The 17,472-nt window shown below is 21.9% G+C and overlaps 1 protein-coding gene across 4 annotated transcripts in view; it reads left to right on the top strand.

The window, feature by feature from the left end:
- Positions 1 to 17,157, top strand: part of LOC127280459 (homeobox protein TGIF2-like) — a 73,059-nt gene extending 55,902 nt beyond the window's left edge. For 2 of the 4 annotated variants that reach the window (XM_051303441.1, XM_051303444.1), the window contains 4 exons: positions 3,103 to 3,371; positions 11,216 to 11,457; positions 11,837 to 12,004; positions 12,468 to 17,157. In XM_051303441.1, the coding sequence (XP_051159398.1) occupies positions 3,103 to 3,371; positions 11,216 to 11,457; positions 11,837 to 12,004; positions 12,468 to 12,720 (932 nt within the window). In that variant the 3' untranslated portion in view covers positions 12,721 to 17,157. Of the gene's footprint in view, positions 1 to 3,102; positions 3,372 to 8,867; positions 9,308 to 11,215; positions 11,458 to 11,836; positions 12,005 to 12,467 lie in introns of those variants that run through there. The other 2 variants (XM_051303443.1, XM_051303445.1) reach the window with 2 other exon arrangements.
- The last annotated feature ends 315 nt before the right edge of the window (positions 17,158 to 17,472 follow it).

Consider the following 17,472-nt stretch of genomic DNA (forward strand, 5'->3'; position numbering starts at 1 on the left):
ACACGACAAATCATGAAACTTCACACTCAATTTAATTTATATCTTCTCGACAACAATTTCCCTTTGAAGAAGCCGTTGTTTTTAGTTAGCTGATGTTTTAGTCTTATTGTTTTTACCATAATTTTTGATTCTGTAAATGAGAATTGAAAAATTTAGAGAATTTTCCTCGGTCTATGTGCCGGTGGCCTGGCTACTTAGGCGCTTGACTGTGAAACTAGAAGCAAGTGTTCGAATCCTCACAAATGTAATTTTTTTTTTTTATTTTTTCAACTGTCATATTATTTTTATTAACAGTTCTTTCGTTATTTTAATATTCTTTTGTTATTTATTTTTTTTGCTTTTATTTATTACTTTTTTTAAAAATTATTTTCTATTATTTTTATTACAAAAATTATTAATTACTTTTTTATTTTAGTTTCCTTATTTATAGATTTTTTCAGTTTATCATTATTACTTGGCGGGAAAATTAACGAAAATTTTTTAAATAAATAAATTTCGAAAATAATTTTTTTTTTTTAATATTTTCAAAATATTACAAAATATTACAAATTTTATCCATATCCTAATTTTTAGTTTTATTTTCAAACTGTAATGTATATATATATATATATATATATATATATATATGTGAATTCATAAATGGAAGATGATTCGTAGCCTATGGCATGATTGTTTTCTCGGTCGGGTCAAGTACCCCCCACCCCACCAACGACCTATTTGCGCGCGAATTTTAACCCAAATACTCGATTGAACGTGGTCAACGTCGACGATAGATCGATAAAAACAAACTGGCATCCGTTTGTTATATCTAGTGTGTTGTTGCTCGCACGCGATTTTCACCAACTTTCTAAATCCTGTCAAAAAAAAAAAAAAGAAAAGAAAAAAAGAGTAATTGATTTCATCCCCTTAGTAATACTTTTTCCACTTTGTGCCAAATAAACTGTTTTCTCTTTTTTTTCAATTTATGTCTAAAATTTTTTTTTTAAATATTATTATGACTATCAATTGCTTTAAAATGTTGGAATTATATATTACGCAGTATTTTTTATTAAAAGAATACAAAAAAAGCAAGAAAATTGTCCTTTACACTCGTTATGTTAGAATAGCTTAGTGGATAGAGCACCCGACTTGTGTTATTGGGATCGAGGGTTCAAGTCCAGGTCCGGTAGAATTTTTTTCTTTATATTCAAAATTTATTCTCGATTGTTTAATTAAATAGTTAGTACTATTATAAAAATTGGATAATTTAATAGTAATAATCATAATACTAATAATAATAACAATAATAATAGTAATTACAATAGTAAAAATATATATTAAAAAATAGTAATAGTAATAATAATAGTAAAAATAAATAGTAAAAAATAGTAATAGTAATAATAATAGTAAAAATAAATAGTAATAGTAATAATAATAGTAAAAATAAATAGTAAAAAATAGTAATAGTGATAATAATAGTAAAAATAAATAGTAAAAAATAGTAATAATAATAGTAAAAATAAATAGTAAAAAATAGTAATAGTAATAATAATAGTAAAAATAAATAGTAAAAAATAGTAATAGTAATAATAATAGTAAAAATATCTAGTAAAAAATAGTAATAATAATAATAACAATAATAGTAATATAATTATAATAATACAGAAAAAAATAAATTAATATTCTACATGCAATTTTCTCTTCCTTTGATAAAAATAAAATTTCTTAAAATGTATTTCAAAAAAAAAATTGTTCTAGTTGACATTAATTGGAAATAGGTTTATTTTCCTTGAAATAATAGGCTAATTGGAGGAAGCGTGAGAGCAAAAGGATTAATAAGTAGATCATATTATTAATTTCCCGCACGTGATTAAATGACTACGAGAAATAATAATACTAAAAAATTGAAGCAAACGAAAAAAGGAATACTATAAATTTAGAAAAAAAAAATAGATTAAAATAATGACAAAATTAAATTAAATAAATAAAAACAATAAAAAATTTAAATAAATAAAATCAATAAAAAAAATTAAATTATAAAATTTTATGGAAAATAAAATACAGCAAGTTAAAAAATAATTATATAAGCGTTTTTAAAAAAAAAAATATATAGAAAATTAAGTCCTTCAAGATAAACAATCAATAGGTTAATTTATCGCTGAATCATTTTTTTTGCTGTTATTACAATGAATAAATAAAATAAAACTATATATGAATTTCTATATATTAAACGATTTTTTTCCACTCTCATTCTTACATTGTATAATAATCATTCTTTTATATAAGAATATTTCCGATAAACATTAATTTACATATTAAACTGCAATTAGTTATACGGTTTATTTTTTGTTTCTTCAACTATACGTTTTTACTTATTTTATGAATTATTAATAATTTCACTCCTTTTTTTTAATATTGTATATATAAATATTATTTTAAAAATTCATTTTCTTTTTTCTTAGAATATCTATTTTCTGTTGAAAATTTTTTTTATTGATCTTGTCAAACAATAATTCACTGAGAAATGATTTTTATATAAATTCAAAATGTTGTTGATGGTTTTAAATAAAAAAAAAAAGTATTCTTACTATTTTTTAATATACTGAATTCTTGTTTTGTTTCTTTGTAACTTGGCAACAAAGTAAAAATTGGCTAAATTACATTTTCTTGTCAATAGTTTTTTGTTTTTTTTTTCTTAGCAACCTGGAAACGAAGGGAAAATTACATTGCGATTTGAATATGTCTTTTATCTAATGTTAAATCTGTTTTTTTAACAATTTTCTGTTATTCAATTCAATTGGAAAATGTTTTTTTACTGCTATTTGCATTTTTTTAAGGTTAGGTTTACAAGTCATTTTTACTATTATCTTTGAAGAATACTCAGTCGGTAACTTGTATTTTTTTTTTGAGGTTAGGTTTACAATTAATTTTTTCTTGTTACCCATGGAGAATAATCAGTCGGTAACTTGCACTTATTTAAGGTTATGTTTCATTACAAAAATTTGAAAATAATTCCAAAATTATAAAATTTATTTTTTAATTTACACAATAATAATAATAATAATAATAATAATAATAAAATGAAAATATAGTGAAAGTTAATTAATTTTCTTTTTTTTTCAGCGAGAGATCGCTTTCCATCGTCGAGCAGCACTGATGACGATCAAAGTGGATCGGACGCGGAGCAGGATTCCGCGACAATACGTGGCAAGGGTCATTCTGGAATTTTACATCATTCCGGAACGCATTCCGTACGAAAACGTAGGGGAAATTTACCGAAACATTCGGTAAAAATTTTAAAAAGATGGCTATACGAGCACAGGTACAATGCATATCCCAGTGATAGTGAAAAACTCACCCTCAGTCAAGAAGCAAATCTCACTGTTTTACAGGTATTAAAACTCAAAAATTATAATTTATATTTTTAAAAAATTATTTTTCTACAATTTTATTCAAATTTTTATGTTTAATTTTCGCTTTTTATTATTATTTTTTTTTTTGCTAAGTTTTGGTAAAAATTACCATACAGTAGAGGAAAATTTAAGGTATCACATCGGTAAAACCGTTTTCTATAGATTTTCTTGAAAATTTTACCATATGTTCTTATTATCATTCTTGACAAATTTGCAAAATATGAAGAATTTTCGCCGTACGAAACCAGAGATATTAGCAATCAAAGTTGCTTATTTTGCATGGGAGACGGGACTAATGTATGGGGGAGAAGTACATTTTCATAAATATCATCAGAAGTTTTCTATAAATTTTTTTCAAAAACTAATGTTGAATTCACGAATAAATTTGGAACTAAAATATACAAAGAAATTTATAATTTACCGTGCCGTTTATTTGTAATTATAAATTAAAAATTCTATTTCATGACGTCATTTGCAATATATAGCACACCCGCCACTTTGATGTGGCAACATCGCAGGATGGTAACATTAGTTAGAGAGAGACAGTAGTCCACAGTAGTCAAAGCGAGACTTATAGCGACGTTGTCAAACCTCCTACTCCTTCCAATCGCTGCTAGTGTGGGGTATACGTGTACGAGTGTATTTGTAGAAGTAGGTACAGTATGGGCTGAGAGTATAGGGAGTTGAGGACGAAAGTATACTGCGGGAAGTAGTAATGCGAGCTACAAACTTTTGACTCCGATTAGTGCCGATGTGATACCTTAATATAGAGTTTTGTAAAAATTACCATACAGTAGAGGAAAATTTAATATAGAGTTTTGTAAAAATTACCATACAGTAGAGGAAAATTTAATATAGACTTTTGTAAAATTTACCATACTAAAATGTATAGTTATTTATATACTCAGTATAGTGTAAAGTAAAATTTACCATACTAAACTGTAAATAATTACAATACAGTGAGATAAAAATTACAATACTGTAATGTAAAAATTACCATACTCTAATGTAACAATTACGGTACTATTGACACAAAAGTTAATATTAATTTTTAGTTAATGTTAATAAAAAAAAATGTTTAGATTACAATATATTATAATATTTTACAAATTTTTATATTGTCACGTTGTAAATTTATTTATTTTGCACAACGTTAAACTAAAATTATTATACAACATAAAATACGTAATGCTATTTGAATTTTAATAATATATCTTTAAATCAATATTCAATATATTAAACTTTTTTCGAAAACATTTTTGACGTGAGAAAAAAAATTTTTTAAAAAAATATTTAAGTTCTGCAGATGTAAAAAATTATTTTTGTTCAAAAATTAACCTTCCATTAACATTTATAAAGAATTTTATAAAAATTTTCGTCGAAAAAAAATAAAATTCTAGGAACATTTTACATGGAACGCCCTATATGGGGAGTTCTTTGTCAAATGTACCAGTTGAAAATTAAAAATTTATTGAATTTCTTAGAAAATTTGGTAAATTTTTGTCCCACTTGGAAAGAAGGTAAATTTTAATTCATTTGAAGAAATATTTAATTTAATTATATTAATATATAAATATAATATTAATATAAAAAAAAAAATTATATTAATATAAATATAATAAAATTTAGTACTGATTTTGAAAAAAAAAATATTCCAGTCAAAACAAAATTTTTGTAAGGAAATTTTTACCTGGAACGCCCCATGTGGGGAATTCTTCGTCAAATGTACCGGTTAAAAATTAAAAATTTATTGAATTGCTTGGAAATTTTGGTAAATTTATGTCTTACTTGGAAAAAAAGTAAATCTTCACTTGAAGAAATATGTAATTTCTAATAATTTAAATATAATTAAATTTAGTAAAGATTTTGAAAAAAATATTCAATGCAAAAAAAAAAAGTTTTAATGAAAATTTTACATGGAACGCCCCATGTGGGGAATTCTTCGTCAAATGTACCAGTTAAAAATTAAAAATTTATTGAATTGCTTGGAAATTTTGGTAAATTTTTGTCCTACTTGGAAAAAAATAAATCTTCACTTGAAGAAGTATGTAATTTCTAATAATTTAAATATAATTAAATTTAGTAAAGATTTTGAAAAAAATGATCAATGCGAAAAAAAAAATTTTAATGAAAATTTTACGTGGAACGCCCCATGTGGGGAATTCTTCGTCAAATGTACCAGTTAAAAATTAAAATTTATTGAATTTCTTTAAAACTTTAGTCAATTTTTTGTCCTATTTGGAAAAAAAATTTTTTTTTTTCATTTAAAAAAAATATGTAATTTAATTTAATTAATTTAAATATAATTAAATTTAGTAAAACTTGACGCTTAATTATTCAAAAAAAAATTTGACAAATATAATTTCAATTTTCATATTTTGGATGCATTTTTGAGATAATCATCTATATATATAAATTTATTTATGACTTGTGTCCTGAAAAATAAAGCAGGTTGCAGACAAAAGAAATACTTAGTTTGACAGTATTATTAAGTCTCACTTGTCCATTATATTGATTTAAAATTATAATATATATATATATATTCGAACCGGGTGCGATGCGCTCGTTAACGACATAATTATTAAGGCCCATTAAGGTGGTCGGCGCCTGAAGGATTAGCCAATTATTTCAAAATAATTTTGCGAAAGATGGTAATTTGTATTGTGTGTATTATATTTTTAACAAAAATTTTAGGAAAACGCGTTTATTTCTCAAAGACATAATAAATTCAAGATTGACGGGTTTTTATTTTTTTCTCAAATATATATATTTCGAAATTGGAGGGAATTTTATACTTTTATGCCTCTGAAAATATTAAATGTTCGGAAAATCCCGTTTGGGTTTTTCCAATTTTTTTTTTTTTTTTTTTTTTAAATTCATTCTAGAAGAAAATTTAGTTGGTAATTTTTTTTTTGTAATTATTTTAATAATTTTTAGTAACTATTTTATTCAGTAATTTTTTTTTGTAATTATTTTAATAATTTTTAGTAACTATTTTAATCAGTAATTTTTTTTTTTTTTTTACTAAAATTTTAGTTTAAAATTACTGAAAATTAGTATAGATTTTAGTTAATTTTCATTAATTTTTTAGTTTTTTTTGGGATACTAAAATTTTAGTAAAAAAAAATATTACTAAATCCAAATAGTAATATTTTACTAAAAAAAAAAAATTATTGAAAATTTCTAATTTTTAGTCATTTTTCACTAAAATTTTAAAAAAATATGACTTAATAAAATAGTAAAATTTACGAAAAAAAATTAGTGAAAATTTTTACTAATTTGAATAAATTAGTGAACTAATTTTTACTAATTTGAATAAATTAGTGAACTAATTTTTACTAATTAAAATTTAAATAGTAAATAATTTTTTATTAATAAATGAAATATTTATTTTCACTATTAATTAATTTGACCTTTAAAAAAAATGTATAATAAATAAATACTAAAAAAAATAAATTAAAAAATAAATAAATAATAAATTAATTAAATAAAAAATAAGTAAATAATAAAATAAAATAATTTTCTGGTTTTAATAATAAAAATTAATAAAATAATAATTTATTTTAATAATTTTTATTATTAAGACCAGATAATTATTTTATTTATTTTTTTTGTAATTTATTTTATTTATTTATTTATTTATTTTTCATTATTTTTTTTTCTGGAAAATTTTGACAATAGAATAAAAATTTGTTTGACGGAGACTGTCACATAAGATAACGATCTTAACAATCGTTAATGGACTATACGTATATATATACAAAATTAACAAATGAGTTTCGCTGCTTTGTTCCGAAAAAGAGGGAAACATTGCAAAATTTTTCTCCCTTATATAATAATAGTCTGTACAGGTATTTATGCAAGTAGAAGTTAATGAGTTTTCATTGTGTTTAATTTTCTTGAAAGTCGTTGGGTCCTTTTTTTGTACTTGTATATGAATGAAACTATATGAATGGTGGGTTTTAGTGGGTGAATTGACTTAATTTTCAAATGGTGGTATTTTGAAAATACCCTTTTCTTTTTTTCCTAAAAATAATTATCAACCATAAATAACCTGATTTAATATTTTTCCTATTATTTTGTTATAATGTTAACTTAAATCCTATTTATAATTTGACTTTTCGACTTTTAGAATCATTAGTCTGTATAAATAGTTTTCAAACATTGATAATTATACAGGTGCTAAGTATTTTTAGTAATTATTATATAGAGAATTTTTCAAATGCCAAAAAATATGAGAAAAGTTCAACAAAAAAAAAATTCGGATTTTAAAATAGTATATTAAATTAAAAGTAGTTTTTTGATTTTAAAGAAATTTTTATTTTTATTTTATAATAAATTAATTTTAAAAAAGTATTTTTCTTTAATTTACTTTAAACTTATTTTGAATCCAAATTGGATTAAAATCATTTTAAATGATTTTCTAATATTTTATATACAAATTTTTTTTTTTTTTTTACTTAAATTAAATTTTTTTGCGTTTAGGTTTTTTGATACGTTTCTTTTTATATATTTATTTCATTTTTTTTTCAAAAATTTTTTCATTTGCAATTTTGTTATTAAATATTTTTGAATTCTTTGTTAAAATTTTGAAAAAGTTTTTCGTTTTTTTTTTTTAAATATTTTCTGTAAGATTTTTTTTACAATATATTAATTTTTTATTATTTATTTAATTTAACATTAATAAATTAAATTCGAATTGTCTTTGTAACATTGAAAGATATTAATTAAATTAAATTTCAATTAAAATAATAATTTTTATATTTTTTTTTTTTTGGTATTTTTATAAATAAATAAATATTTAATTTCTAATTTTATTAAAAATTTGAAATTTTTATTTACATAAAATAAATGTTTTTATTTTAAAAAAAATAAAATTTTTGAAAATTTAATCTCACTTCTAGAAATAAATAATTTTCTCAAAAAAAAAGTAAAAAAAATCTATGTACTTTTTTGTTATAATAATCAAAAAATGTTTATTTTTTTCAAAAAAATCACTGCAAATTATTGTTTCATTCAAAAAAAAATTGTTTATAATTTTCAAAATTTATTATAAGAAATAAATAATTTAATTTCTTTTTCTCGTAAAGCTAAATAATAATATAATAATAATAATAATTATTATTATTATTATTATAAAACTGTTTATTTTTAAAATTTTATTTAAAAAAATTTTTATTTTTTTTTTCGAATCGTTTTACCTATTAAAAAAGAAAATTGTTTATAATTTTGAAAAATTATTTTACATAGAAAATAGTTATACTCGATTTTGCTATGGGGGGTGTGTCTTGTTGAACTCGTGGGTTTGACTAATTAACTTACATTAACCCATTAAACACATTGAAGAGTGGGGATGAAAACCCTTATAAAATTTTTGGGCCCTACCTCCTTGGAAAATTCTTACCTATGATTGGTCCCCGTTGTCATTAAATAGAGATGTTTCACGCAAATTTTCATCAGTATTATTCTGACTATCATTATCTGAATAATATAGACTTGTTTTAAAATTTTTGACTCCGTTTGCATTCGATTTTATTTTAAAGAATAAAATTAAATTTTTAATTTTCATTTTTTTAATTAATTTTCTTAATTTTAATTAATTAAAAAAAAAAAAAAATTTGTGAAAAATGTCGAAAAAACAATCATCATCATCGTCATCGTCGTCGTCGTCATCATCCTCATCATCATCATCATCGTCATCATCATCATCATCGGCAACTGAGGAAAAAGTAGAAGTGTGCTGTGATCCATTTCAAGTGAATTATCATTCGCGTAGAATGAATGATATTTATGAGATTCATTTGAAATTGAAATATAAATCTGAACTTCTACCGATGCAAGGGAAAATTTGTTCATCTTGTAAAGTGAAATTTTTAGCTTTTATCTCTGAGGACGATTACGATGATAAATCAAAGGTGAATGAAAGTTTCTAATTTCTTTTTTAATTTTTTATATTTGATAATTTTTTTTTCTGCCATTTATTATTAATTTTATATTTATTGTCATTTTTTTTTGCTTCATAATTTGGTTTATTTTAATGATTTTATTTTTCTATTTTCCCCAAGGGAAAGTGAATTTTATTTTTAATAATTAATTTTTTATTTTCAAAAAATATTCAGAATTTTTTTTTTGAATATATAATTTTAGTGGCAAAATAATTTTTGATTTTTCAAAAATTTTATTTTGCAATTTATTCTAATTTTTTGTATTTTCTGTATTTTTCATGAATTTTCTATGTTTCTAATTTTTCTGTTTTTAATTTAAATTTTTTTCTAGCAAAATAATTTTGTTTTTTCAAAAATGGTTAATTTATTCGAATTTTCTGTATTTTTTTCAAATTTTTTATATTTTTATTTTTTATATATTACTCATTTTAATTTTTACTAATTTTGTATTTTCAAAAAATATTCAGAATTTTTTTTTTTTTTAATATATAATTTTTTGGCAAAATAATTTTGATTTTTCAAAAATTTTATTTCACAATTTATTCTAATTTTTTTATATTTTCTCTATTTTTCATGAATTTTTTATGTTTCTAATTTTTCTATTTTTAATTTAAATTTTTTTCTAGCAAAATAATTTTGTTTTTTCAAAAATGATTAATTTATTCGAATTTTCTGTATTTTTTTTTTTTTTTTTTATGAATGTTCTATATTTTTCATTTTAATTTTTACTAATTTTGTATTTTCAAAAAAATAATTTTTTTTTGGGAAAACATAATTTTCTAGAAAAAATTATTTTGCTTTTTCAAAAATGTTTAATTTATTCCAATTTTTTGTATTTTTTTTTCAAATTTTCTATATTTTTATTTTTTATATATTTCTCATTTTAATTTTTACTAATTTTGTATTTTCAAAAAAGATTCAGTATTTTCTTTTTTTTGAATATATAATTTTCAAACAAAATAATTTTACATTTCCAAAAATGTTATTTATTAATTTAATCGAATTTTCTATATTTTTCAAATTTTTTTTTTTTGTTTCAATGAAAAATTATTTGAAATTTTTGTATTTTATTATTATTTTTTCCTAAAAATTATTATTTTTTATTTAAATTACAGAATAGATAGAATTAATTAATTTAAAATTAATTTTTTATTAATTATTTTTATATTTAAAAATAATTTAATTTTTTACAAAAAAAAATTGTTATTAAAATCGAAAAAAAAAATGAAACAAGAATTAAAAAAATAAAAACAAACGTCCTTAAGGAATAAATAAAAGTGAGATAAATAATATTGGTAGCAAAAAATTTCGTCATGGTCCAGCACGCTTCTATATAATTATAATTACACACATGTCGTTTGCTGTCGCAAAAAAGAAAAAGCAAATATCATTAACTTGTACATTATAAATATGAAAGTGTCGCAAGTGTCAATAGGTCATTTTATATACAAGTTCTTTTCTTTCTTTTATTATTGAAATATTTTTTTTTTTCAAATTCCCTTTTTTACCATCTCCTTTGGCACTTGTCCAGATTCCAGGGGAGAAAAATAATAATTTTTTTTTCCTTTTCTCATCGCCAAGAAAAATAATATACAATGTTTATTAATATGAAATTATTTTTTTTTTGATTTCTTATTAACAATAAAATAATAATAATTTATTATTAAATTATTTATAATAAACAGTTATTTTTAATAATTCTTTATTTATTTATTTCGTTTACATCTTTATTAAATTATTAAAAATAATTTTTTATTAAATTACTTTTAATAATTTTTTTTTTCAATAATAAATTTATTATTAAGTTATTAATAAAATTATTGAGTAACAATAATTCTGAAGCAAAAAAAAAAAAATTTATTTTTTTTTCTGATGCAGGTGTGCAATTGGTTTATAAACGCAAGAAGACGCATTTTACCGGAAATGATTCGCAGAGAGGGCCACGATCCTCTTCAATACACTATTTCGCGACGAGGAAAAAAAATGCCCGGAGGAAGTCATCAACAAGCATCAAGTCTCAGTCCACGCGCCACTCCTGAATGGGATCCACTCGCTGGAATGAGTGCTCCAAAACGTAGCCGCGATCATGATTATGAAGATCCAACCGGTCTTATGTATCGGTTAGTATTTATTTCAAAAATAGCGAAAAAAAAAATTTTTCTATTAAAATTAACCATTTTTTCAAATTTTAATTAATTTTTTACCGTTTTTTTTAAAATTTTAATAATTTAAATTTTATAAAACAATTTTTTTATTCAATTTTTATTTATTTAAATATTTATATTAATTAATTGATAATAATAATAATAATAATAATAATAATAATATAAAAAAATAGTATTTATTAATTATTTAGTAGACAAATATTTATTTATCTAAGTATTTATTTGTTTAATTATTTATTTATATATTTATTTATTTAATTATAAATTTATTTAACTATTTATTTTATTTTATTTATTTTAAAAAACATTTTTTTAACATATTTATTTTGTCCAGAAGTGAAGAAGATAGTCCAAATGATTATGAGAGTAGTTCCCATAGCGAAGAGGAACGTCCAGCCTCCCAATGGTCCAGCGTGATTGTCTATCCATATTCGGAGACCAAAGTCGAGCAGAACAATCAGCCAAGTTATGCTGAAGCGATCGCTCATCCTGCCCGACGAGGGTAAGCAGAAAAAAAATTTTTTTTATTACAATATTTTAGTAATTTAACAAATTTTTTTTATTTGCCTAAATGATAAAATTTCAATTTTGTTTTTATTTCAAAATAAAAAAAAAAAAGGAACAAAAATATTTTATTTATAAATTTTTATTTATTGTTTATTTACCAATAATTTATTATTAATTTTATTTATATCTATAATTTATTTATTATTTTTTTTATCAATAATTTATTATTAATTTTATTTATTAAAAATTTGTAATAAATAAATTTCCTGTTTCAAATAAAAAAAAATATTTCTCTAATTGAATAAAAATAAATTCAGTTTAAAAAAAAATCGAATTAAAAAACTAAATTAAATCGAGAAAAATTAATTGGAAAAATTTTGCGTTTAAAAAAATTTGGCTCAAAAAAAAAGAAAAAAAATCGCATTTTCTCGACTAAAAATTGAATTTGCGTAATTTAGGAACGATGACCAATCGACAGTGAGCGAAGCAGCTTATTGGAGTGCGCCGAGGCAACATCTTGCAGCAACTCCGGACGTTCAACAGGAAACCGAGGTGTATAGCACTCACGCATGTAGTCCTCACAGCGACGAAACGCCGCCTCCAACACCACCCGAGGAAGACAAGGACAAATTCAAGTGTCTCTATCTTCTCGTAGAGGCCGCCGTCGCTGTCCGGCAGCAAGAGAAGGAGCGCGAGGGAACCGTGGTTTAACAAAAAAACAAAAAACGCGAACTCAATTGCCATAAAAAAAAACAAAAAAATTTTTTTCCAAATCTTATATTTTTTTTGTATAAGATCATACAAATTTTAATTATTTTCGGTTCTCTATTTTTTCAATTCCGTTGAGAGCCTCGAAACAAATGACGACGATGACAACAACAAAAATAACAAAACGAAACAGATCCGAAATTTTCCATCATCGACTCCAAAACAAAACAAAACAAAAAAAAAAAAGAAAAAATTTAGAAAACGAACTCTCGCCGCTCCATCACTCGCGTGCCGAGGACTTTTTAAAAAAACTAATCTTAATAAAAACTCTTTATAAACATGCGAGCGGTAAAAAATTTTTCATAAATTTTTTTTTTTGAAACAAGAGACATAAACGCTTCCCGTCGAGTCTCGATCGTAGTTTCAAAAAAAAAAAAAAAAAGAACTTCGAACGTGATTCGATGTACTGTGATTATTATTAATTTTTTTTTTTTTTGAAATTCATTTTTATTATTACTATTATATTATATTAATTATTATTAATTTGTTGTTACGCGCAGTTTCTACCCTGACGCGATATCGCGCTTATCATCCTGCTTTGAAGAGAGAAAGAGAGTTTAATGCCAAGAGAAGAGAAATACACAAAAAAGTAAAAAACAAAATAAAATAAAATAGGAACTGCTCGATGTGACCTGAAGAAAAAAAAAATCAAAAAAGTCTTTTTTTTTTACAAAAATTTTGTAGTGAAATTGTGTGAATGTGAGAAAATGAAAAAAAAAATTGAGTGATAATAGTGAGAGTGGAAAAAATATGAAAGAAATTAAAAAAAAAAAAAATATCGATATTAAAGAGAAAAATGTTCCAATTGATTGTAATTTTTGCTCTTCCAATAATAATAATGTGAGAAAAATAAGTGATTTTATTTTTTTTTTTGGTATTTCTAGTTTAATTTTTACGATCACAATTGTGCCTTTATCTATTTGTCAATTAAATATGCTAACTTTAATCGCAAGTAAATTTTTTTTTTCAAATTTTTCGACTACAATTTCCTTTTCTAGTTTTTTTTAACAAATTTAATTAATTCCTTTTTTTTATTTAATATAAAAATTTTTTACTATTTTTTTAAAAATAAATTTTTCAAATTTACTATTTTTTTAAATATAAATTTTTCAAATTTACAATTTTTTTCAATTATTTAAAAAAAAAAATTCGGAAAATTTTCAATTTTTTTTCGTGTGGGTACAACGAGCATTGTCCTTTAAAAAAGCGAATTCTCGCAGGAAGCGCGAATCGTTGACTAGATTTTTAAGGTGAAACTTTCGAAAAATCGAGACTCATGAGTTTTGTTGTTTTTTTTTTTTTTCTTACCTCGAGTCTCGATTTTTTTTTCCCCCCCTCTATCAAGTAAGTTTTTAATTTTTTTTTTTTTTTTTTTTTTTTTCTTAGGTCTTCCGCCCCTCTTATTTTTGGTTCAGGGATTTTTTTCACATTTTACCGTGAGAAGCATTTATAGAAAAGAAAAAAAAAAATTCCAGAAAATTTGTTTTTTATTTTATTTTCTGGAATCGCAAAAAAAAAAACAGTTTTTAATGCAAAAAAAAAAAAAGATATCGTAAAATGATCGGTACAAACGCCAAAGACTTACTTAATTATTAATAATTAAAAAATAAACCGAGTGGTTCATCTTAAAAAAAAAAAAGAAAAAGAAAAAAAACGAGTGAGAGAGAATTTTTGTGTGATTGGTCCTGTATTTTTTTTTCATTACAATACGCAACGATTGACAAGAAAAAAAAACTGCGCGGAATTTCATTCAGCAAAGTTTTTGTGGAATGTACAAAATGAAAAATTATTTTTTAGACTAGAGATCGCTCTTTAGATAATAAGGTCTAGAAATTAAGATTTAGAGTTCTCTTTTACGACGATTTAAAAAAAAAACAAAAAATGCACAAATGATTCTTGTTCGTTGATCTTTTTGCCAAAAATAAAATTTGGTGAAAAGATCTCTTTTTTTTCTACAATTGACAAAAACAAGAATCGAAAATTTAAACGCATTTCGGATCAAAAAAATTAAAAAAAAAACCCCCGAAAACCGATCCAGAGAATTGGAAATTTTTATTCATTCTAACTTCAATGTTATTTTTATAAAACGAAAAAAGAAATTTTTTATATGTACAACAAAAAATTTTTCCAAAAAAAAGGAAAAAATACCAAAAACAAATTATAGAAATAGAAAAAAGAAATATATAAAAATATTATTTTTAAAGAAAACAAATTTTTTTTCGAAACAAACGGCTTTTATAAAATCCCAAAAATGTATAGATATATTTTGAAATTTATTTTCTTTCATTTTTTTTTTTTTTCTGAAATTTTTTATCCCCCTTTTTTAGTGTATAAGGAAAAAAAAGTATTTACTCATTTTGTTATTTTTAAGTATAATTTTCTTTGTATCGGTTTTCTCATTCTTGTATAAAAAAAAACACAATTTTTAATTTCGGAAAAATATCTCAGAAACTCGTCTCAACGAATGGAAACGAATTTTTCTAAATTAGAAAATCGCAAACCTCTTTTTTTTTGTAAATATAGAAAATATTGTGGCGTAAAAAGTGTTTTTTAAAAAAAAGGAAAAGAAAAACGCCTACAGAGAGAGAAAAAATTTTTTTTTTTGAAAGTTTTTTGAAAATAGAAAATATTTTCATATTATATAATATAAATATATATATATAAATAAATATTAGTGATTGCGTCGCTGGTAATTTTTATATTATTAGGCTGTTGAATATTGGCGAAAAAAAAATATAATTAACATTGTTAACTATTGGTAAATATAATATTAATAGAGAGAATAAGAATTGTGTGAAATAGCGCTCTTTGTTTAAAAAAAAAAAAAAAGGTCTCATTGTACATAAAAAGCGAATAGAAGAAAAAAGAGCATCGAATTTTTCGTGATAATTTTCTGTTTTGTTCGATAGTCGGAAAATTTGTTCACTATTTCAAAAATAAATTTCGTATGAAAGAAAAGAAGGTAGAAACATTTTTAGAAAGAAATTTACAAAAAAAAGAAGAAGAAAGAATAAAAAAAAAATTTATAGAACAAATTCAAAAAAAATATATTTTTTTAAGAGGAAAATAAAAGTGTTTTTAAAATTGAAAATCGAGAAATTAAATAGAAACTTTTTTTTTTTTGATTGGAATAGAAAACAAAATTTTCGATCAAAATCAAAAAACAGAAAAAATTATCTCGAATTGTAGTTACATAATATTAAGAGGACAATTTACAAAAATTTTTCAATTTAGTTTTTTTTTTGTTTCCAAAATATTCGATTTTAAATTTTTCATTTCAATAAATAAAATACAAATTTTTAAATTAAATTTACAAAATTAAAAATTTATTATATAAATTTTATATACTAAAACAAAGGTTCATGCAAGCCAAAAAATTTATAATTAAAATTAAATTTCAATAATCAAATATTAAAAGAAATTGAAAATTTGCAAATAATTTTATATTATTTCAAATTGTGAAGCAAAAATAATTAAAAATCAAAAAAAAGTCGACTATCGAAAAAAAAGAAGGAATAAAAATTTTCGTAAATTGTACCAAAAAAAAAATTGGGAAAAAATATTGTATATGTCGAAAAGTCCGGAGAATGAAAAAAAAATTCTTCTTGAAATCAACCAGTTCTCACTGCCGCCATTTTAAATGTCCGAAGTGTCTTTTTTTTATATAAACATATATAAATAATAATATTCAGACAAAAAGCACACGAGGTCTTGTAAATTATTTTTTCGGTTGAAAAAAACAAATTTTTTTTTTTTTATGAATCGAAAAAAAGATTCTCTTATTATATTTATAATAAATATATTTACTCAAATTTTTCTACCATAAATCGATATATATTTAAAAAAAAAAAAAAAAAAATTGCGCTATTGTGTGTTTTTGTAGAGGAATGAGAGAGAGAAAGAGTGAGAATGATCGATAATGTGCCACACGAATTTAGAATATTATTTAACGCCTCGATTGTCTTATAATGCACTAAAAATCATACAATCGACCTTTATAGAGTTCCTATTACACCCCAAAATTTCACCTGGAATTTGTTGGAAAATTTTTCTTTTTTATTAAATAACAATAGAAAAAAAAATTAACTTTTTCCGTTTAAAAAAAGAAAAAAAGAAACTAGAAAACACAATGGGTGCCTTGCTCAGATATAGAAAACAAAATCTACTTTATGTAGTAGAAAAAACTCTCGATTGTTTCCCAATTTTTCTATTTTTAAAAAGAAAATTTTTTTTTTTTTGGAGATTGCCTGTGTCTCTAAAAAAAAATAATTAATTTACATTCTGGACTAATTAATAAGTTCACAGTATTTTCTAATTAATGGATTTAAAAATTAATTAGTTAAAAATATTGATTAATAACTTTTTTGTTTAAAAAATTTTTTGTTTAAAATAATATAAAAATTAATAAATCAGTTATTAATTAATTATTAACAAATTATTAATAATTCAGCATTAATTTGAAATCTTATTAATGAATCCAGGTTTTTAAGCTCAAACGGGGAACCAATCGTGAGCACTAGATTTTAGTTCTCGAACGATAAAACGAGCAAACATTTTTATTCCATTAAAAAAAAAAAAAAATCTCAGGTTTTTTATATTAAAAAAAAACAAATTAATTGAAAGAAAGAGAAACCAAGTAATTTAAAAAATGTTTGCTCGTTTCGAGAAGAAAAAAATAATTGTAAAGACGTAAGC

This window comes from Leptopilina boulardi, unplaced genomic scaffold (genome assembly GCF_019393585.1).
Source record: "Leptopilina boulardi isolate dan_hultmark-lab unplaced genomic scaffold, ZJU_Lbou_2.1 LbouV2_248, whole genome shotgun sequence".
NCBI lineage: Eukaryota > Metazoa > Arthropoda > Insecta > Hymenoptera > Figitidae > Leptopilina > Leptopilina boulardi.